This window comes from Phaethon aethereus, assembly GCF_964289735.1.
Source record: "Phaethon aethereus genome assembly, chromosome: 3".
Classification (NCBI taxonomy): domain Eukaryota; kingdom Metazoa; phylum Chordata; class Aves; order Phaethontiformes; family Phaethontidae; genus Phaethon; species Phaethon aethereus.
This window is the reverse complement of record NC_138576.1, coordinates 33,440,673-33,465,371: the sequence shown is the minus strand read 5'-3', so window position 1 is coordinate 33,465,371 and position 24,699 is coordinate 33,440,673. Positions and strand designations below refer to the sequence as shown.

Below are 24,699 nucleotides of genomic sequence, written 5' to 3'. Positions count from 1 at the left end.
TCTACGGTTCACCTCATTTAGTATTTTGTATTTGACCAGGTTCTTCACTGATGTTTCAGGAATGATATCAAGAAAGGTAAGTATAAAGTGACAATTCTGCTGCAACACCTTCCAGTATTTTAGGAATTCCAGTAGTTTAGGAATTTCCTTGGGAGGAGCTTGCTCTTTTGAGCTTAATACATTTTTTTTAACATTATTCCATTAGTCTAATAATGTTTTATAATTATTACTGATTTTGACATACAAAATGCACTCAGGTAGTGAATTCCACAATTTAAATATGCATAACGTGACAAAGGAAATTGTGTTGTTTATCCCTGTGCCATTTCATTTGATGTTCCTGTTTTTTATATTACAGGAAATATGTATAATCATACCCTATTTAGTACTCAGTTATCTGATCTCCAAGCTGAAGAGCCCTAATGCTGGAGACCTGCAAGCGTAACTAATAAAGGGACTGCCGAAAAAGCTGAAGACACATACAATTATTCAGCATTGGGGAGTTAGCTGGGATAATTCTGAAAAAGCTGAGGGGTGCGGATAAGTAGTGAACTGCAATCCATGCATGATTACAAATGCTACAAAAAAAGGTCAAGTCTTCATTTAAGCGGGCAAGGATATGAATAATCCTTTCTGGACAACTCCAGTGAGAGTTCTGCACTGGTGCCCTGCACTGACAGAAGCCAAATCATGCCTGTAAACTGGGGAAATTTCAGAGGAGAGCAGCAAAAAGTACTTTTAAAGAGCTAATAATACCGGATCAAGAGGAAAGGATAAAAGAGTGATACAGATAGTTTAAACATTGGCTCTGGAAGAGGCAAACACAGAAGCCTGTTCAGAAACCACAGAAGGATATAAACATTGACAAACAAAACTGGTGTGAGAAAAATCTGAAAACTTGTAATTCAGAAAAAAATAGAAAAAAAAAAAGAAATTTCAGAGATGCTGTCAGGAATAAAGAAAGTTTATATAACTATGAAATATTCTGCAAAGGGAAACAGTGGAAGACCTTCATTCTAGTCTTGAAAATAAAGTTTGAATATGTATTAGAGAAATATGCTGTAGAAAGTGTTCTTGTATTGATAAAAGAGATGACCTGACAAGACTTTCTCCATCTCTGATTTCTACAGTTCTTTGATCTTAATTGATAAAACCCATTTTACAGTAAAACCCCACATGCCACCCTTCATACCAGGACCAAAGTGAAACTCTGTGAAAAGAGGTCTGCAGTAGTAATTTATTTTAAATCAATTTTACTTTGTGCTAATCATGTATAGCTTCTCTGTGTAATTCCAGAGCAACTTAAAACTGTGCTCACTGAGGGACAAAAATAGAATACTGAAGAATCATTTCCCTACACCAGCATGCACTAATCTTCTGGCACCAGGAAAGAGCCGCTCTCACTAAATGACTAATAAAATCCCTCTCCATCTCTGTAAAACGACAAATGCCTGGTTTTCTCCTTATCCTAGTCTGCATTACACCACTACCTGATTAATTACATGAGATACTCCTGAAGATATATTGCATTGTGCAAACTATAATTGAAACCAGAGATACCATATTATAGCGAGGGCTATAACCATGCTTCCATTAATATAAAGCCTTATTATGAGTAGTTTATAATTCACTCTGAGATTAGATTTGACATACAAGATTTTAGCCTGGGGAAGATTTTTTTCCCTGAACAAAATTAAAGGAAAATCTGTTTTGGCCCTCAGAGATACAAAAGTGAAATGTAGATAGACAGTTTTGATTTAAAATGCCTTTTTTGTGTATATAACTCAAAAACCCCTTAGTTTCTGAATAGAAGATTATGTTGGCTATTAGTTCGTAACATGAGCTAGACATAAAGCAAGTAAATTTTAATGAAAAAGTGGATTAGCTCTTTAATGTGGGAATTTTAAGTCTTTAAAATACGCTAGGAAATTTAGCACAAATGTAACTTCAGAGACTCTGGCAAATTATTCTCGTTTCCTGCTCCTTTTTTTAATATCGTAACCTGCGTATGCATTTACTCAATCAACAAAAAACACTTGTTCTGAAGGCTTTGGGGAGAAATGAAACATTTCTTAAATGAAAAAGCAATGGCAAATATATTTCTTAAAGATCATATGTAGTTTAGATAGCTGTTTATAATATAAAGTCTGAAATGTATGCTACACTTCATAATACTAACTAAAATTTTGCTTCTTTACACCTTCAGTTACTAGAATCAAGTCTGCCTGACTTTACCCCCACCCCTGCATGGTAACCTAAAAACAAGCTACAAGCTACATCAGCTTCTGAAGTCAGAGGAATCTGAGACCTGCTCACTCAAGCGAAAGAAAGACAGGGTTGTTATAGGGCTAGACTTCATTTCACTGAGAGTCACAAAATTGGCAAGAACTGTCTCCACAGCTTATTGAAGAATGAAATGAGGATTGGGAGGGAGAGAAATCTGAGAAACAGAATGCCTGAAAATAAATGCAATGTGGAAACATGATAAAGAGGAAATTCCTGTGGTGCTCGTCTCTCTCTCTTTGTTCTCTCTCTCTCTCTCTTTTTACTTCTTGTATCATAAATCAAAATGACTTCGCACCATTTTGCTTTTGTTCTGCCTGATGCTCTGGTACTTTATTGACAAGATTGACTGCTTTAACTGTGTATTTCTTCTCCCTTTTCCTATTCTTTCTCCTTTCCTGATGCTTTTATTTCATTCTTCCTAACACTTTCATTTTAAGTGTCTTCTCCATTTCTGCCATTTTTCTATTCCTTTCTTTCAGCATGTCTGTCTGTCTTTTCTCTCCTTTTTATCTACACCTTTACTTTCAGTTTGCACTTCACTATCTTTAATGGATCCCTTTATTTTCTCAGCTGTAACAGTTTTTTCTTCCTATAGTCCCACATCAGCAATTTGGCCAAGGAGCTTTGGAGTGGACTTTCTTTAAATGTATTAAGAACTCTAGTGAATGAATATAGGAGGATTATTTTGGTCACACAATCAGCTTCCCATCTGAGGGCTTTCTTTCTTTCTCCACATAAAGATCTCTAAGTAGAAACTGAGACAGAAAAATAAAGAAGGAAGATATGAGACTGGAAAAAGAATTTCAGTCCTTTACAAGACAAATGATTTGGGAAGTCCTTTTCTTCTTCTTATAAAGCAGATTCTCTCTTTTCCCTTTAATAAATGTTTCTATTGACTGTCTTTGCATGCCCTTCCTCTTATAATAGTTAAAAGTCTTTGTCTCCTTTCAGCTCTTTTCCATTTCTGCTCACACTACACTAACCATACTTCCCTTGAAAGAACCTGTCGTTCTTCTTCCACAAAGGTAATGATGCAAGTTTCCTCGCATAGTCAGACAGCAAATATCTACTCCCTCTTGCATTTATTTTGCACAATAAAAAGAAAAGAGTTATTATCGTGGAGATATGTTGCCACAGATCAGCTTCTTCCTCTACATTTAAACCTCCTAACCTTTCCTTGCATCTAACTGGCTGCGAATGCACTACTTCATTTTAATGAGCATACCACTCTAAGTGTACATTTTCAAAACAAAAAACATTCTAAAAGAGTGTATTGAGAGTGCTTTCTTCACTAAAATCAAACCACTTTGAACTGAAGGAGCACACTCCAAGCCACTTTCATGCCAAGGTAGCAAAGTCAGTTTTAATCCATGCATATAAGGGATGTGCAGGAGATTAGCCAGATGTTCAATTACTCCTCCTAAGAAACTCCGTGATGTACTAATATACCCCCCTGTGCCTATGATCGCATGAATACTGTTAGGTACACACCAAATAAAATAAACAATCATTCACTTGCATATTGGGAATCTGTAGATCCTTAAATTTATACTTATTTGGGCAATACTTGTATGTAAATATTATGGCATTAGCAGACTCTCTTTTGAAAGCTGAAATTATTCCATATATAATAAAGCATTTGATTGTTCCCAACTACACATTTTCTTGAGAAAAAATATGTAGATATAAAAACCAGAAGAAAGTTTGTGACACACGGTAGGGTTCACCTGACTTAAACTTAGGACATCAACACTGTTCATGTTTATGTCTGAACTACTCATTCTGGCTTCCTCTATGGCACCTGAAGAGATCCACTTGCACTGAGAGCATGTGATTTACTTCCTCCTGAAGCAGATGTCTAAAAGTGGCCTCGAAGTGCTTATTTCTTTCCACTGACTCTAAAGGAGAGCCAGATCTGAAAAGCTCTTTTTCCGTATCAGAAGGGGAATGTCTACATTTAAGATATCTAAAGGTAAGGGTGATGGGTCCTCCCTGCAGAGTTAAAGGTCAGGACATACATACTTGTGCTGATACTATAGTTGTGTTCCAAAACATCCATCTCCAATGCTAGTAATGAATACAAAGTCTAATTAAAAGAGAACACAAAAAAGACCTGAAACATCAGCCTTCACTTTTAATAGCTTTGTTTTTTTGGCTATGTGTTTACACTCTATATACACTTTCTAATTATTTGAATACACATATTGTTCTAAGGGCTGATCATCTCTTGGAATATGCAAAATACAGAAAATAATGGATTTCATGATCTTACGAAGGTAAAGATGTTACTCAAAAGCTAAATTTTGTACACATATTGAATTCTTTGAAAAATAATGTCTATATTTCTGCAAACTGGTTCCTTGAAACACAATATTGAAGTGTTTTCACTGGTAAGATGGAAATGAAATTTAAAGGAAATAATTTTATCTTATGATGTGAAAAAGCTCCGGGTTTATATTTTCCAAAGTGTCCTCTAATTCTGCTGGTTCAGTTTTATGACCACAAAGACTAGCATCTGCCATAAAATGAATGGACAGATAAGAACTATTGCATGTATGTCAATAAATTGTATCTTACTGGGTGTCCAGTTTCAAACAGTTATGCCTGCAGTATTTTTGTGGTTAAAGGTGTTTGTGGGTTCATAATTACACCTCTGAAATCAGAAGCTGGGTTGGATCTTGGCTGAAAATGTGTCACATGACATCTTAGGGCATTCTGATAAGACGATAAATTCTCTACCTGCTGCTTAAGTTATTCCCTTTATTATGTTCTTAATAATCATTGACCTTAAATTTAAAAAGAAGGAAGAATTGTGTTAAGACAGGTCACAGCTGCCTAAGTGCATTTTACTTACATGGCAGTTGATAATTAATGTATAATTATATGATAAAAATAACAGTAGTATACTAATTCCAAAGAAAACACCTGGAAACATAAAGTGGAAAACAGTGGAGGAACCAACTCCCTGTACTATGCAGAAGATACAAAAGGAGGCCTCCACCACCTGACTTGGGACACCTCTGCTTCTTCAGGGAAATGAAAGGGGAACTGCCCCTATAGAGCAGAAATCCATATGCTTTTATGTTGGAATTCAGGTGGGACAGCAGTAAGAGCTGACAGGAAAAGGAAGCTTCCTACTGCTCAGGATCTTCTCCTTGAGAGATGGTCTAGTCATGCTCGCTCTGGAAAAACATGGGCAGAATGATCTTGAATGGCCTGCTGCAGGTTTTGTTGCTCAATAGTGGCTGACAAAGCTTTGTCTTTTGAAAGGTCTTGAAATCTTCTAAAATTATATTGTACTGGACATCAATAATCTTTTGTAAAAAATCCCTTGCCCTCCCTTTATTTTGTTTGTGCCAGCAATAAAAGTTAATCCACTGCTCAGTTCTAGCCAATAGAATTTTGAGGCTTTACCTCAACCCTTGCTTCTTACACACTGCATACATAAAAATGCAATCACATTTTTTGTCTGCCTGGATTTGCTTATCTGGATCTGCTCGAGACTCTGATTTTCTTCTATGTACAATTTTTTTTGTGTTACTATCTTCAATTCATTGCAGCACATCCTTATCAAAAGACGAAGTAATGCTATATAATCAAGTAGTGTTGAGAACCAAAAAGGCAGACACAAAAGCCAAAAGAGTTCCTTTCATTTCTGATCTGCCCTAATATCTGGTTTTTTCCTAATATATGGAATTATGCTGGGTTCGGTGAGGTTTAATAACATAACTGTTTACAGCTTTCTGGACCAAAATACAGCTTTCTAAACCTAATATATTTGCCAAGTTAGAAGAGACTAAATATTTACTACCATATTTTATTATATTTTACTACATTTTCTACTACATACTTAGTAGTCTCTTCTGAGCTTAAAAATTATATACAGAATGGTGATTCAGGTTTGGTACCTATATCCCATCTTAGAGGTAAGCTTAAAATGTGATTAAAATACAGTTAAAAAATTAACTCTAAATGAGCAATACATTATACTCTTAGATTTTCAGGCACATTTTCCAAAGTGGCCTCAGGAATTGGATTTCTGCGTAAGATGAAGTAATTATAGTCCCAATTTTTACAATTTAATTAAGGTCTCATTTTTTTCATGTTTCCTAAATGGCCTTTATCACCAATGGAAAGAAAGAGACATCACCAGAGAGTAATTTAGACCTCAAGTGGAGTGGGCAGTATGGTGGCAGGTATGACTATATTCTCAAGGAATTATGAACCTTCCCTAGATACCTCACTTATATGTCTAATCTTAACTGGGCTGGATTTGAGTGTCTATATCTGACAAAAAGTATCTGAAAGATGGCATTGTAGATAGGTAGAAGAGGATACGGGAAGTTCACCTTAGCTATCCTGTTTCTGGGGTTGCACTGAATTGGAGAACTCCTGTGTACAACTTAAGATCTATTAACTAATACATCTGAGCTGAGGGCGATAACTTCCTTAACAATGCAAACTTGCTTTGAAAGAGTCTGGCTGTCTGAGCGCCGAGTAGGCAAGCACTTACACTCTCTTTTAGAAATAATTTTGAAAATTTGTCCCAAGATTATACTTATTCACTTTAAGAACAAAAAAAAAGTGAATACTGTTTGATTACTTGCAGAGCCCCACACTTCAATTTTTTTCAAATTTAATTAACATTTTAATTGATTTTTCAATTTTTTTTTTCAGTTAAATTATGTCTTGTAAAAAGTTATGATAGTACACACACAATATAAAAAGCATGGAAGATATTTCAGTTTCAAAGATTGCAAAGCTATCTCTTGAAGAGAAACAAAGTTCTGATCTTCTGCCCAAACCCTCCAGTCAATCCACACATAAAACTTCAACTCCATTTTAAAAGCAATATCCATAAGTGTGCCCTCTTAATGAAGTGTCAGCTACAGTTCCATGTCTAACAATTAAAAATCAGGTAAAATCTCTGTTTCCCTACACAGATGGGTCCAAACATTGGACAGTAATAGCTAATGGCTTCAAGTTTGCACACACACTAGAATTTTTTTCTATCTGTAACTTCTTTCAGAGAATAAGTACCATATTTTTCTCATTTATCTTTTTCTTTCCCACCAAATGGTATGTTTCTTAACATTTGGAATGCTGGTGAAATGTATTTCCAATTCTTAAGGAGGCTCAAGCATAAATAAACGCCACCTCACTGGTGATTTTGCATAAGTAAAAGCATAATAGGAACGGCTTAAGAAACAATGGGTCTTAAGAAACAATGAGAATAGTTTTCACTTTGATAATGCTTAAAACCCGCAGACAGTGGCTTTTAAAGGCTTTTCAGTTCACTTTTGCAATCTGACTAGAATCTTCGATACGTGAAGTCCCTCTGTACCTGTTGCACACATCAGTTATAGCGATGCCTGCACATGCAAGCAAAACTAAATCAGCAAATGGTGAAGTACTTAGTGGATGTAAGAATCCGAGTTCTACACTAGTAAAAGCAGAATCAGACCTATCATATCTGAGACAGATATAACTGTCAGCAATAAAATGGTAAATATTTTCAACTGCATGTCCTTGCAGGTAGGGTCAATGATTATCACTCGTACCTTGCAGGAATAGCTTTTCTTCTCATAGCAACACAGTACTTTCCCATGGACTTTACCTGGTAGGTCACAAAATTCTTTGCAGCCATGTGGAATGTTAAATCTCCAGAACCATACAGTTTCATACAGACTGGCTCTGAAACCTTAATCTTGTTTTCTATGTATAAACACTTCTAATAAGAGAAATATGAACAGCAGTGTATGATCCCAAACAATAATTTATGCTGAATTAAAACATTGGCTTCACCCCTTAGACACAAGACACAATTTATTGTCCTATCATATAATTAGAACAACAGAGCATGCAATATCTTTGTGCACCACTGACCTCTAAAGAGCTCATTGATATTGTGGATCCAGTTTCACTTCTTGATAATCCTGTATTGTCATCCAGCTCTGAGGCAATGAAATTCTTCACTGCTGTGCGGGGCTCAAATGGTAAATTCTGCATATGTTCTTGGGTGGGAAGATGCTGGTCTAAATTGATATTAAATTGGTCCATTACAGAGGGATTCATGTTGAACTCTGGATTAACTTTGTAGTGCAACAGCCTTTCATGAGGCAATGTATCCATGCCTATATTCATTTTGCTCTCATCTTTCAGTGATGGCTGGGTATTTACTGAGCTCCGGGGCATGACTATATAGTCGCTTTCTATCATCCGTTCCTGAGGATGGACGATGTCCATATCTGCACCTCTCAAATTATCATCAGTGCATAAATACACAGTCCTCCGCAACTCACTGTTGTCTTTTTTCAAGCACTGATTGGCCAATTCACTCATACTCATAGGCATGTGGAGACCGGATGGTTGTTGGATGATGACTTTGGAGATGATGTTTCCAGGTAAGGTAGAATAGCTCATTCCTTCAGGGTTTGGTCCCTTCTCCTCCTCTTCATCGTTTAGTGAAATTCTGGAAAGTGTGCCAGTTATAGTAGCTGCTCTGCAAGGTCCAATGTCTTTATGCAGAACTGTGGGTCAGAGAATAAAATACTTACAAAATGAAACCATGCCTACCTAACACTATTTTTTTTATGGATTTATTTAGCAATGCACCCTTTACCAGTGCATCTTCTTAACTCTTTTGCTATCCATTTGATAACTTTTGTTCTACAAATATTGTTTGAGGTAGTTTTTTTTTTTTATTTTTAAAACATCAACCTCTCTTAATCTACCATGTATAACGGACACATATGTCTGACTAAACCTCGGCGATTTATATAAATAAAAAACACTCCTTAATTTATTCCTACTGCCTTACATAGATCCTAGGTGACCTACAGCTTATGCAAAAGTCTGCCATGTGGAAGTAGAATAAGGATTTCCCCCAAAAATACACTATGACACCTGTACTGTCATTATTAACTCCACATAACCTCCTGGAAAATGTTAAACAGATTATAAGGCAGAATCGTTTTGTCAATCCATTGTAATGACCTACCATAAGATTACAATGATAGACATGTGTTTCTGAGGTCCTAATTATTCCTTTTCATTGACTTTTTAAAACTTTTCTGTGTTAAATTATTTTTTAAATAAAAGTGACAAAAAAGTAACCACATTGGGAAGAAATTCCATTAGTATCAGAAAGACATATTTTGCTGCATTTCAAAAGGTTATAAAAGATATAAATGTGTTTCATAAAACAGTCATAATACACTTCTGCTGTAGGCGTAGGTCTTCCTGGTCAAACTTGTAGCACATTGAGCAATCTTTTGTTGGGGTAAAATCCACATGTAAAAGTTATTAATCCTGTCATAGAATACAAAGTTTCCAGGAGCACTGAAGGATGCATTCAAAAGTAAAGCAACTATTCAATCACAATTTTTGATCTTAAAAAATAAATATGTTCATAATTCAACATTTGTAATGAAAGAAAAAGGATAGATAGTAAGATTAAAAAAATTAAAGTAACCAATTACTGGGCTTACTCCATCTGGGTGCAAGGATTTTCTTGTCCCAGTTGAAAATATTTTAATTCACACCAGTGATAGTTTGTGCAATGAAATCCAGCCATGCGCTAGGACAGTACGACAACTTGAAGTATCTCAGGTGTTACTTGTACATTCCTTTTGGTAGCCTGAGGGCTCTGATGACCCAGATCCCCTGGTACCTGTCAGTGCACTGCCATGTTCATAGCAAGCAGCTCATAAGGCATGCCACTCTCCCATCTCGCACAAAACTGCCTCTCATTTTTCCATTAGGAAAAGAACAATTTGCCTGTAAACAACAGTGCACAAATACTTGACTTCAGTGTTGCTGCTCCCAGTCACACTTGTTAAGTAAGACACTTCAACCAGTGACCCATTCTTAAACCTTTAATTAAAAAACCCTGGGTTTAAATGTTGTCTAGTAAAACCTATTTGTAACTGTATGCAAAGTCTGTCTCCTTAAGGATGCCCCTGACAAGGTTCTCTGTCCTGTAGAGCTATGTTGGCAAAGGTAAGAAGTAGGAGTTACATGGACCAATGCTGGACTTTTGTACACATTGGATGGTGACAGACGTGTTACAGTGTACTACCCTGCTCCCTTCAAAATACATGTGCATATTAAAACTAATCTGTATGGAAGCGCCATTACCATACAGACATAAGGAAGAAATTTTTCACAATGAGGGTGTTGAAACCCTGGCCCAGGTTGCCCAGAGAGGTGGTAGATGCCCATCTCTGGAAACATTCCAGGTCAGGTTGGACGGGGATCTGAGCAACGTGATCTAGTTGAAGATGTCCCTGCTCCTTGCAGGAGGATTGGACTAGATGGCCTTTAAAGGTCCCTTCTAACCCAAAGATTCTATGATTCTATATTGCAAGAAGCCAAACTGGCAGTTTTTTAAAGGTGGGTGACTGGAAACTCAAACTTTACCTTAATGAGATCAGCCTTCTTGGCTCCCCGTATAGCGAGCGAAGGGAGACAGTGTTCTCCAGGTGGGTGATGCAGAGTCAGGCTTCTGCTCTGACTCACCCTGTGGAGAGGACACCCTCTCTCTCTTTCTCTCTTCATTGAAAACAAAAGGTGTCTAGGCAGGATTGCCTCCCTAAGGGAAACAGTCCTTGCGGAATACCTCCTAGATTTAAAAATTTTGATAGGATTTAGAGGGTCATTTATTTTACACTGTGCTTTATTTAGGCAAGTTTTGCTTAAAATGTGTTGTTATTATTAGTATGCAGAAACAGGCATAGCTGACTCATTAAAGATCACGACTGAAATGTCTTAAAAATCCAACTTGTTCCAATAAAGTAGAATCAAAATTCATTTTCCTGATACCATGTTGCTTAACCTACTGTTGATTTCACTTAGAGCCCTAAAAAACTTACCCCCTTTAAAACTAAATTAATTGATGCATCCTTCATATACATAGCTTTTAAGATACACTATATATTTTTTTTTTTCCTATAGCAACATGACTGTTTCATAGTTGCTTGTGTACTAGGGCAAGGAAAATTTTGTGTGTAAGTTATTTTCTTTCCAAAACCATTTGCCTTCTAACAGGCATTCATACGCTTGACTGCTTTCCAACTGCTGATTTCTAATAAAAGACTTTTGTAAGAAAATGAAATAAATGTATTTGTACAGTGGCATCACTTTTTTGTTTACATTTATAAATACATGTTGTAAACAATCAAACCCTGATATTTTTCTGGTTTTCACTTCACAAGGAACTAGTATAAGACTCCATTTGTTGGTTAAGTACTCTCTCAATGTTCTTACCTGACCGACAAGCAATGTCCACGTCCTTTTCAAAATCAGTCTGTAACAAGAAACAGTGAAACGAGACAACAATTATTCATTGAAAACTAAACCACAGTACCTTTTTGCCAACTAGCGCTTCCAAAATGTCCTACTTACAGAGTCATAGTCTCTTAAAAGTGGATTCTTGTTGCTGAGAAGGTGAAGTGTATTGTTTTACAACAGCAGAGCTTTACAAAGTTTCCTAAAGTATAACTGGGTGGTTTTCAAAGTATGCTGCCTGACCAGAAAAAATAAAATAAAATAGGTGGAAGTAGAGTGTATAATTTTAATATAACGATACAGTGTATAGTTTTTTAATGTATATGGAAGAGTAACTTCTACAAATCATGGAAGGATCATCTTTAAGGAAGCTTTTCATAGGGATTTTACAAACAGAAATATGGAACATAGCCTGCAATGCAAATTACTGTGAATAAGTGTAAGTCCACCCTGTCTGAAACTTCATTAACTTGTTATGAAGTGGTTATTTGTTATAGAATATTATGTCCATCCTTGCTAGTAACGTAATCATGTAAAGTTTGTACTCCCTGAAAACAACTATTGTTTATTTAATTGGGCAAAAACGAATTGTAAGAACAAAGAATGATTTTTAACAGTTGGAAATGCAAGCACACTTTTCCCAGTTAAACAAAGCTATTTATCTTGCTATAGAACTCAAGTAATTTTAAATTATGTTTTTATTTCCACAAAAAGTTTATTACATGAAAAATATTTAATAAAACTGACCTCCTTCTTGCTTGTGAAGACCAAACATTGGATTCTCTTTTGATTCATCATTTTTTGAAGGGCATCTATTTGCTGAGCCTTGCATGTTTTTTAGGGCCTGATCCTGTCCCCATTATAATCAATGACAAACTGTCATTATAAGTGAAGGGACCCATATTTTGTCTTAATATACTACCTACCAATATTAGTAAATCCAGATTGGCATACTAAGCCATTCACTATGACCTTAATCCAAGCCACTAAATAGATTCCCCCTCTAGAATTTCTAGCACTTTCTCTTTGTCTGAAGTAGTTTGAGAGGAACATTTTTCAAGGCCTCATGAAGGAAAGAGTCTCAAATGTATCAGTGCTCTTTACAGCAACAGTAGGAAAAGTAATGATATATTATTAGATTACTTTCTCATTTTCTTATATAAGAATCTTTTGTCATAAATAACACTGGTGGAATATACTAATTCACTGTGCTCCACTAAATGATTACACCAATAATTTAAAACTTGCTAAGAGATTTAAGCAAGCAGATAATGACCAAACAGATTTAGCTTAAAAATGGTGTTAATATTCCAGCTGTGCATACTGGTTGTGTACAGTATTATAATTTTTTTCTATTGGATAGGAACACTAAATTAAGAGTCAAAGAAAAAAAAGCTAACCATGATTTGAGCATGTCCGTTAGGAAAAGAACTGGAAGAATCTGCATTGATTGGATCCTGGCAATTTCTCAGTCGACATCTGAATGCATCTTGAACCTGTGAAAACAATATCTTATACTGATTCTTGTGCAACATCATATATTTTACTCCCATTAAAGATTAAATTAAACTGTATGGAATACAATGCATGACTTTTCTGTAGCGTACTTAATAAACAACATAAATGCTTATTTCTGCCATTTAGTACATTCGCTATGTCTTGTGGCTGCTGCAAAGTCTGTCAGTCTATCACACCAAGACCACAGAATTAGATTGTCCTATGGACCGAAATAACTAGTAGTCAGTGATGATCTGATTTGGACTTGCCAAACCTGTTTTGGGTGATAGTATTTGGGTTTGTCTTCTCATTCAGTTTGATAGTGGTTTGATAGCAGGATTAATAGATATACTATTAACCATTGCAAATTAAATTGTATCTTCTGCTTGATAAATGTAAGATACATGACAGTTCTTAACAGTTACTATGATCAGATACATAGTGCTCTGCTAATTATACTTTAAAGATTAAGACAATTTGAAAGATGTTACTAATTCCAAACATAAACTTTAACTCCATGTATAGGGAATCTCATGCATCTCTTCTAGGAGTAAAACTCTTCAGACCATGTACATATCTTCATATTTATCTTTCTACATATCAGAAAAGTGGACTGTTTCCACTCTGGTTTCTTGAAACTAAAACAAAGGAACTTCTCAGAGATTATTGTTTATTAATTGATCCATAAAGTATATTTGAAGACTTGTCCCTAAAACATAAGTATATTTGAAGAATTGTCTTTTCATAGGAAAGGCTATTTTTACTTTGATTTTGTGCAGAATGTATGTCTAAAGAAATATTATTATGCAATACTTTTGTCAGAAAGATGGGGTTCAACAGAGAGGCACATTCAAAAGAAAAATACAGTTCCTGTTTGCTGACAGTAGAATGCAAACACTTTTTGCTGCTTTCTCACACGTACCACAGTGAGGACAGCAAGGAAAATTTTGGAGTGAAAAGTTTTAGAATGTGAATTTTTGTTCCAGAATTGCAAATATCCATATTAGCAACCTGATTGCGAGATGTGACTTGGAAAACAGGAAGTTAGTTGGGTGACCTCCAATCAAAACAAACTAGTATCATTTCTTGTTTGAATATGAAAATACTGTCCATGAAATGCCCACAAAAATCTACATTCCATTTATTATCTGTAGAAATTACTTGCTATTATATTCCAAATAATTAAAAGGGAGAAAACTGTATTCTACTCATGGACATTTTGCAAGCAACAGAAGAGGATAATTCATTAATTGTTGCTGATGAAAAGCCATCCCCTTTCAAAACATCGTATTCTACTGCAGGCTGTTTAAGAGCTTTCACGAAAGAGAAAATGAAATAGAAAAAAAAAATTATTTTTGTAATTAAGAAGCATTATTTTAAAGTGCTCAACCCTTAAATGAGTAAGAGTGCTCTGCAGTCTTGATAAGTGACTGTTGCAGGTGGAGGAAGATTCATATAGAGCAGAAAGAAGAATGAAGCAAGGCTGGAAGGTTTGGATTGATTTCAAAACACTGAGACTTCCTACATGTGGTAGGGTAACGTAGAGTGTGCTTGACCTGCATTATGACTTAGGTTCTGAGTTTAAGCACTAGACTTGCTGTGGTTTCCCATGTGTTTGACATTAATTTGGCATCTCCCAGTTGTTGCAAATTTAATCCAAGCCTTCTCTTACTTTATCAATGCTAAACTCAGGTCACACTTTATGCTTTTTATGCTCTTGGTAAGCAATGGCACAGTGATTTGGCAATAAAAACACAAAAAAATTCCTCCCACCAAAGGGTCCCCAGCTGTGCGGAATCTCATCTCAAGTCTCATGGTGTTTGACCCCGAAGCATTATTACTTCAGACATACTGTGTGATCTCTCTCTCTCTCTCTCTGCAGTGGCCCTCCTTATTTTTGGGACTCTGTGTTCATGAGGCTTCCCCAGTTCAGATAGCTCCAGAGATCTCGAGAATCTCATGTCCTACTTTCCCTACCTTCTATATTAAAGCGGTGAGTCTTCACGTTGAGATCCTCCTAAATGTGCAGGTTTCTTACAAAGTTTCTGAAGTGCAAGCAGCATATGATTTGAACATGTTAACAGAATGTCAAATGTAGCTGTATCCATCATACTGATGTATGTTGCAACTTCCAGGTGTCCTCACACAAATCAGAAACAAAAAGGTTGAACTTTCCAAATACCAGCTTTTTTTTCTAAACTGCTTGTTTAAACTTCCTGTTTGAGTATGTAAAGACTGTGCTGTCTTTATGTTTTACTTTGAAACATATCTTGTTTGCCCCTGCCCCCTTTAACATCAACTTACAAGATTTTCTTAGGCAGGCAGAGCAGGAGAGAGAGATGTGATGAACGTGCGGATACCAGGGAAGAGGTTTCCTTAGCAACAGTAACCAACTCCAAGCTTTTATAACTTACCCCCTCCCTACTCACACACTCTTTATTTTTCTCCTGCAGTACAGAAATGTGGGCTTTAGACGCCAACGATGCATTTAATCCAAATGCTCTCTAGTCAGCAGAGCATAGCAAAAGAAGAAAATACATGTGGGTTCCTCCCGTCACCAGCATTAACAGGAGTTACTCAGTGTGCTTCAAATTAGCTTTAGAACATCTCGTGTTCAAGCAGGTCAGGCAAACCGTTTTGCTCTGACAGAGAAGCTTCAGCACTAACCTCTCCTATAATTTTCTGTTCTGTGACACATACCTCACCATCTTCCAATGCCCTATTAGGTATTTAAACAGCAAGAAGAGGGAAAAAAATACTAAGCATTCTGGGCTAAGAAGGCAACATAAAGAAATAAGACCTAAGTCTTACTTTGCATTTTTCTTTCCAAATTTCCAAATGGTCTGTAAGAGGTCTCATGCTTAAGAAATATTATATTTATCTTAGAAGTTAGAAAATGGAAGTATAGAAAGATTCAATACCTTTGCAAAAGGCCCTGAATTGATGGAGGGCAGAAATAGACACAACACATCACTTAGTTCTCTTCTAGTTGTATGTCTCAGCGAACACCCCTGGCTTCCTAATGCAGCCCTTGTCACACAAGATCTTCAATATTGCATACTAGAGAAAATGTTTCTATCATTTGTGTTCATATCAACATAACTAAGAGGAAAAATGGGGGTTTTATATATATAATTGTAAAAGTCTGTGACTTTTTATAATGTAACAACAATAAAGGCATAGTAAAACAGGGCTGTCCTCTTCTTTATTTGAATTTTGTGGTGATATATTCCACCCCATATTTTTTTTCCTGACAGTCAGAATTATTGTTTTGCCTGTGCTGGCATGCTATAAATATTAGATCAATCCTACAGGCTATAACTGGGGTAGCTTTGTAGCTGTCATCAAGAGTGACAGATATGTTGGCAGGGTTTCCCTGACAGGCACTGGCAGAGCAAAATGCTTTTGCAGACAACAGAAAGTAAGAGACTATTCTTTAAGCTGGGGAGGTACCCTGTGCAGTGCAAAGACTGCATTGCACACTGTGTAGGATGGCCACTGTCTTGGCTTGTGCTCACCTAAGGGTCCCTGAGGCTAGAAAGGCAGACTCTCTAGAGCCAGACTGAAACAGAACTTACTGGAGTTATGTCTCTTTCTGTCTAGGAACTTGTTGCAGTAAACAATTACATCTTTGCTGCTGCAAACTGGTCCATATAAGTGCAGACCATACATATTTTTGAAACACAAATTGTTTCAAGTGCATCAACTTTTACTACTTTACTGTTCTTGAAGAAATTTCTATTCATTTTCTTTTCCCATATGAAAAAAAATTACCTTAATTAGTTCCTCAGGTGTTTTACTCAGTTTACAAATCAAATCTGGAGGACTAAAGAAGATTCAATTTGTTCTGTCAAATAGAGTTCAAACAGCAATATGCCTAGGCTTCTTTGTGTTCCACCACCAGCACTATCATCATCTTGACTGGAGGTAACCTACTGATTAGTGAATGTTATCTCTGTACTTCTGCCTCAGTTGTCATGGCTGTATAAATAACTCCTTCCCTTTTTTGACAAGGGACAACCTTATCAAACCTAGGTGCTTTTTGGGCCTCACTAGGGAATTTTCTCATGAAGTAATTTTTTAAAATAACATGTAGATAGATTTATTAGCTGTTTTATTAAATGTCTTTCTTACAGAATTTCAGTGTTAGGACAAGGAGGTGTAACTGCTGAGACTGGTTTGTAGGAACAACACCTTTAAGTAGTTAAATGAAGTAGTGATCCTTTGCAGTTAGATATGTATATGTGATTTGCTAAAAAAGCAGCAAATAAAATAAATCATAACTAGCTGATTGCCTACACACAAACAGTTAAGATTCTAAATTCTTGTATAAACACATTTATAAGTGTATATTTTTGCATATTGCTTGCACTAGAACCTGTGAGTCAAAAGTGGTTCAAGTCAAGGTACCCTACAAGTTTAAAAACTGAGTTTACTTATAGAAAAGACTAATTCCACCTCTATCACCACAGTCCTACCTGTGAGCAGGGTCAGACAAGAATGTTTCCATGAGATGTTCAGGATTATCAAAGCATTCTCTGGGAATGAAGCATTTGCAGCAAATAGCTGTCATTAGAGTAGAGAACCTCCCTCCAATTCAAGGCCTGGGGCATTATGAGAAGATGCCTGTTCAATTCATCTTAAGCAGTCAAAATGTTTTTTTTTCCAAATGAACTCCTGCATCAGTGCACTGCGGCAAGCTTTAATGTCTGAATTTTTTTGATTTATACAGTGCTACGTTACGTTACTTTTAGAATTTCTCATGGATTTTGGTCTGGTTTTTGATGAAATCAATGACTGATAACCAGGTGTATGTTGCAACCTCTCTGCATCCTCACAAGGGACATGAGGAAATGGAATTAGGACAGAACAAAGCTGCATCAGGAGAAGTTCAGACTGGACATTAGGATAAGATTTTTAATTGAGATGGTGATCAATCACTGGAACAGGCTCCTGAGGGAAGTAGTCATGGCATCAAACCTGTCAGAGTTCAAGGAACATCTGGACGATGCCCTTAGTCATATGGTTTAGTTTTAGGTAGTCCTGCAAGGAGCAGGGTGTTGGACACAATGATCTTTATAGGTCCTTTCTAACTTGAGATATTCTGTGAAAAATAATACTGTTTATACTGCTTTGGTTTTGAAGGTTTCATCTGCAACCTTGAGCTAAAGATATATATTTTAAAATAAAAATTGTTCCTCAGGACAGTAAGTGGGAGGTGGTATGCACTTTCCAGGCTAGTTAATATATCCCAATGGAAATACATATTTCATAGACAGGAAAAGCAGTATGAAACTGCCATTTCTTTCTACTGAAAATAGTTGCACTGTCTTACCATTTTACTAAAAGAATATGCGAAATGATGGCTTTCAGGTCTACAGATGACAGTACCCTCTTTCACAGATGTAAATCTTATGGGGAAAGAAAATGCTGTAGAAAATAGGGGAATAGCAAGATGGTACTACAAAAAATAAATTTGTCTGGAGTGTTATATCTTATTCTGCACATATTTTTACCCTGAACAAAAAAAAAAGTAAAAAAAAAAAAAAAGTAAAAAAGAAAAGAAAAAGGTATTAAAGGAGGTAAGCTAATGGAAAGTACTAATTTCTTCAAGATATTTTTTTTCCTTAAAAATTTAAAACTTAATTCTTTAATAAGATAATCACATATGCATACTGTGTAGGATAGTGATAGAAAGTTTGTGTAAAATGGTACAGTACTGAATGATTGAAATAAGTTATGTCATTCATAATTCTTTTTCATTAATATAGCGATTTTCAATGTTTAGAGGGTGTGAATGGTGGGAAGGGAAACCACTGTGTGAGATTCCTCACTCAGCATTGACAATAAACCTTTCTTGAAACTTCTTCCTGGTTTTTTGGTCCTGAAGTGCTTTTGAATAACTCTTGCCAATTACGAGGAACCATGCTAGACAGTGTAATTTGGTTTATCGGTGTGGTAAATATCCTGAAGCTGATCAAGGCTAATGCATAGGTACGCTGGTGGAGCAGGGTACTGCTCTCCAGTCTGGGTCCACCTGCTCATTTTTGATAGGTGGTTCCACTACCACAGATCTGCCAGCAAAAGTGTTGTGTTACTACTCTCAAACCTATCTCTATAAAAAGATAGGATTAGTTAGCAGGTTAGATAGGTTAGAGGAACAGTCACCAGAGCCAGGTTAAAGAGCACTTAGTGTTGTAGCTTTGACATCAGATTTCAGTGGTGATGAATTCTGCTGTGGGTGGCAACGAGCTGCGAAGGGCAGGCCGGGATACTAGCTTTCCTTTGTCGTTCTCAAAGCATTCATCTGTCTTCATCCTCATTGTCCCTGTAACTTCTGTAAGGTATGTTACCTTAAGTATGTACCCGAGTTTGTAGAACTGAAAGGGTAGATCTTCACCAACATAACACCTCATCTCCTTGTGTCCTCTTTCAGAGGCAGTAGAAACAGAACTAATTTTGTGTCTGAATCAGTTTTAGGGACTGCAAAAATCTATAGATTTTGGTCTTCAGGAAAAGGGCATTCATATTAGCGTTTCCCTATACTCACAATTTTGGGAAAGCCTAACACTTAAAAATAAACTGAACTTGGCTTAAAAGCCATCTTTAATTTAGTGGGTACAGTTTTATACTGAAGCTGATGTTCTGCACCTGGAATTAACTGATCTTACCCCTCTGTCTTTCACCTGTTCCTCTACGTCTCACCATAAAATACTATTCTCTTTCTACGAAATATATTTCTGCAGAGCAAGCTGTATATAACATTAAAGAGCAGTTGAGAGATGAACAGGAGCACAGCCCTTTAGAAAACTGGGAAGCCATTTCTCACCTCCCTTCGGAGAATACAATGGACCATGACAATAACAAAGCCTTGTAATGAATCAAATACTGCAAAAAGTATCTGAAATAATATTGATCTTTTGTCTGTCATGGCCAGAACTGCAGACATCCAAGTCAGGGCCAGAAGTGGCAACACCACACAGGAACTCCAAAGGGATGCCCTATTGAAAAAAAGAGAAAAGCAGCACTGTAATATTGTAAAAAATTATTAAAAGTTCACTATGAAAATAAAACATATTTAAGAATGACACTTTATCAAGTTAACTTGAAAAACACAGAGAAGTATGAAACAGTGTCGGTATTTTATGTTCTAAAGAACATCCTGTATTCAGTTAATAAACACAGTTGCAATTTTTTTTTGTTAAAAAGTATATAAAAGTGCTCAGCACTCTATACAGTGTTAGCAAACACAGTTGTCATCATCAAACTATTGTCTCACATGCACTGTATAAGATTTGTAACAAGAAGATGTAAATGATCAGGACTAACATGGCATTACTGGCGGTGGTGGCTGACAAAGCTGTTGTTGAAACTACTCCACACTTGGCACATTTGAGCGTCAAACCGCTATGAGGCTCACTCATCTGACTGCAAACAAACAGAACACCCACAAAAAGAACAAAATATTGAATTGTCACCAAAAAACGTTGCTACTGAAATTTAGCTTTTAAATATGACGTCATGCAGAAAAAGTAAGTAGACTTACTCAGAATGAATGCTCTATGTTGTTGCAAAACTGTACTTTGCACTTTACATTATCGTTAGCTTTAAATGTTAATGCTATGGGGCTTCATTTCATGCAGACTCTAGCTCTTCCATTTAACTTAAAAAAAGCCCCAAATGTCCAGTGATCAGATTACACTGAAGTAAACATAAGCACGTGCTAGGATAGACACACAAAGTGAAATCCCTCTATTCAGACCTATTAAAACACAGTTGTATCCAAACTCGCTTGAGAAACAGTATAGGACAAATGTAGGAAGTATAGGAAAAATATGAAATACGTACAATTACAGACCATTAACAGGAAAAAAAACCCTGCAAAATCAGTATGGGCGTACTGTATAGTCAGATTTGTACTAGAAATCTGAATGGCCCACTAGCGTCTGGAGAGATTTTATTTATGCCCTATGAAGGTCTGAATACAGGGCTTGAAATGTATGGAATCTGATGAAATAAATATCAGTTGGTACTAAAAAAAGGGTGACCTGTTTTGCATTTTAATAAAACACAGTACACAAGCATTAAGCTGAAAGCATTTTGTAAGGACAATTGTACCTCGGCACCTGTCAGAAGAGTTAAAGGGCAAAACCTGGAATTTAAATTTTCTTTTCCATACAGCATGCATTCAACTTCCTCAGTTAACTAAATAAAGACTTTTAATATTTCTTCTCTTTCTGCTATCAGAACCAGGAATAACCATATCTGACTGCATTGTGACGGGAAGGGTGATTTACGTATTCCCAGCTGGAAAGTGGTTAACATGGTGAAGATAGGTAACATTTCAGTTTTTTCCCAGTTATTTCAACAAACAGAGCTTTTTATTGACAAACCCGGCATTCACAAGATTTTTGACATACTGCCCAAACCAGCATTGAACTCCAGTGTTTTCCATTTTGATAAACCAAATTATGACTTTCCATAAAAAAGCGCAGTATATTTTCCATAAAAATGCAGTTTCTTTCCATAAAAAAACAGTGAGAACCATGACCTTGTATAAGGTGATTGTGGAGTGTGAAAAGAACTCAATGAATCCACATCAGATTACACCAATTAACGATCTACATTAAAGAATGAATTAGAAAAATGCCTTGAGTAAGCTTGGGAAAATACTTTCTGTCTTTGCTTGGCAATACTTCAATGTTCTCAGACTGAATTATTCTCTTTACATCTATAGATTTGTTCTGGATCTTGCAAATAATGGAACTTGGTGTGTATATATACCAAACATAATCATTCTGGCTGGGCTATTCCTTATGCCAGGAAAACGATTGATATCCATCAAGAAACTTGTTGATTCTCCATATGCTTATTAAGGTGGAAAAAACCATGGAGTTAGTATATTTTGCCCCACTCACTTCCTCAAGTCCTACATAATTTTTTTTTACAGCTGAACTATTGACCGAAATTTTGAGAGGTGTAAGTCCAATGTTTGCCAGAAAGAATGAAGTTGCCTTCCTGACCATATTTGACAAATGAGTGACAATCCCTTTTCTGCTGGAGGTTAAATGCTGCACCAATTTCTACGCCACAAAGAATGACTCAAGACTCTTCATCTGCCAAGTAGTATCAAAGAATGCTGTTGCCAAGCCACCATATCATACTATCACAAAAGTCAAGATTGTTGCTTGGTTAGGGCACCTACATGCTTTCCCAGAATAGCCGGATTGTTTCTGACAGAATAATTTCTAGTACTCTATCCATTTATTTTAAAATAAAATACCCCTTTACTAAGTTGTGCACTGTTAGAAAGCAAGTTATTTGTTTCATCAGGAAAGTACACTATAAGCAAATAGATTTCTATAGCCAACAATTGAGCAGCTGAAAAAAAAAAATGATGCAGTTAAATCTAAGCTTGGATATCCTTAGAAAATGTACAAAGCCATACCCGTGGCTGTTCCAACTCCTCAAATCACTGGAATTGGAGCAGACGTGGATTTGAATTGGTGATTACTAAGTTATTAGTAGTCTTGAAATAATTTGTGTAGTTTTATAAGTGTTATTACACAGTTAAGAATGTTGATGGAGCAGTGTAGACAAAAGTAAGGTTAAGAAATTAATACTTTCTAATAAAAAAAGAGGAAAAGAGGAGAAACAAAATGAAAGATTTTGGTACATAGTTGTCAGAATAATGGCAAAAGAGCTGAAAACTGGATAGATTTAAATTGAATTAATATTAAATGAAAATCACACCAGCTGAAGTACTTATCATAAAATTGCTCATCTAAGCAATGAATTGAACTTATTAGGAATGGTACTGTTAGTGAAATGGTAAAATATTTCAAAATGAAGCTGTAATAAATTTACCCATAGCAGTAATACACAGTAAGATAAAGATATCATTGCTTATTGTTGCTAGAAATGCAGATATTGGTGGTGTTAACTACAAGCTGGCCCAAAAGACAATACTAGACCATGTAGCTGTAAAAAATGATTATGCAAAGTTTAAATATACTTTCATAAGCATTAAGAAGGTGATGATGCACTTGTCAAATACTTTTCTCCAGTACAGAATGAATCTAGGTTTACTGCTGCAGTGCTTCAAATCATTGTCATCGCTAAAAAACAGTTTCTGATGCCATGACTATCATAATCTTTTCTTCTCATGGTAACAAACTTTATTTGAATATAAATGGAAGTAAATAATCAATAACACAGAATTTCTGTTTCCCTTTTTTCTTTCTTTTAAACCACATTTTTTTTACTTTGATAATGTTACACTAATTTAGAACATACATCTATGTAGATACGGATCTAAGAACAAGGGAAAATTCTTCACATAGAATGGCAGAACAGCATTGACCTCAGTAAGGGATATTTTGCTGTAAAATATATTTTACAACAGTTTACACAAATGAGTAACATTTACCATCACATTAGTTAAAGTTGACAGAAAAAGAATCAGTTCCTTCAGTACATACTGTTCATAAACCTATTTTACTAACTGCAACAACTTTACATGTGTGACATTCTTATGAAACTTCCGCTCGGATTTATTTAGTCCTCATTAACTTAATACTGTTGTACTTGTGTTTTATTATGTTTAGTTTGTTTAGTTGCATTCCCTCAGGATATGCAACAGCAGCTTTTGAGATGAATGGAATCTGTTAGACACACTGTTACACTGATATAAAAGTTCAAAGTACAATCAAAAGCATTTTTGGTGAATATCTGTAATTGAAAATTGGTGATACAATTTTAATATGCTTTAAAATAACCCAGTTGTTGCTTACCCTGCTCTGTGTTTGAGCTTTTTATCTAGGATTCCATCTCTGGAAACAAGTTTATTAAATACCAAAATGCCAATCACCATGTTGACCTGTCAAACAGAAAACAAACAGTTGATCTTTCAGTGCCTGAAAGAAAATACTTTATCCTGATACTTCAGAAAAAGACTCTTACAGGCCTGCAAAATGCCTCCTGTTACATTTCTGGGTATTCCGTCATAAATCGTGTAACACTGTCCCTGAGCACACCAGAAGAGTGTACTCTCAAATGGGTAACACATATGCACATCTCAACAGGCTTATTTTTGAATCTTGAGTTATGCCTGGTATCAAGTTATATGAAGAAGCATCTGCTGGCCAGCAGCTTGAGCAATATAGCTTTAATATTTCCTCAGTTTTAATTGCAATGATAGATCCTATTCCAGGAAAACCACTGCATTTGAGTTGTGCGCACAGGGAAGAGCTAGTCAGAGCACATGATGACCGCAACTGTGTTCCTTTTTAAGTGTTTACAGCCCATGTGGGTGTTCCCACTTATGCAGAACCAGCCTGTGGTTTTCCATATCCTCCTGCACATTAGTCATTGTCTATGTCATTCACCAAAATGCCAGTCTTGAGCCTTGTTTGACTGCAATTTCCTTTTTTTTGTGGGACAGATGGAAGCCTGGGGTAAGTATGTTATGTTAAAGTAAATGGTGTTATGATCACATACATGGGTTGAAGACCTAACCTAAAAAAAAACATTCAAGTGTTTCAGCAGTCAGGCTTTGGCACTCAGTGGACATACTAATGGCATTTAATGGACAACTTAATGACTGTTATTATCCATTTGTATTATTGA

The 24,699-nt window shown here is 36.1% G+C and overlaps 1 protein-coding gene across 1 annotated transcript in view; it reads right to left on the bottom strand.

Annotated features, from left to right (window-relative positions):
* ADGRB3 (adhesion G protein-coupled receptor B3) overlaps positions 1 to 24,699 on the bottom strand; it is a gene marked incomplete at its 5' end in the record, with an annotated part of 485,010 nt that overhangs the window by 13,231 nt on the left and 447,080 nt on the right. The window contains 6 exons of the mRNA XM_081997317.1: positions 8,173 to 8,816; positions 11,554 to 11,593; positions 12,975 to 13,070; positions 19,901 to 20,072; positions 20,401 to 20,499; positions 23,865 to 23,950. Coding sequence (XP_081853443.1) covers positions 8,173 to 8,816; positions 11,554 to 11,593; positions 12,975 to 13,070; positions 19,901 to 20,072; positions 20,401 to 20,499; positions 23,865 to 23,950 — 1,137 coding nt within the window. The remainder of the gene's footprint in view (positions 1 to 8,172; positions 8,817 to 11,553; positions 11,594 to 12,974; positions 13,071 to 19,900; positions 20,073 to 20,400; positions 20,500 to 23,864; positions 23,951 to 24,699) is intronic.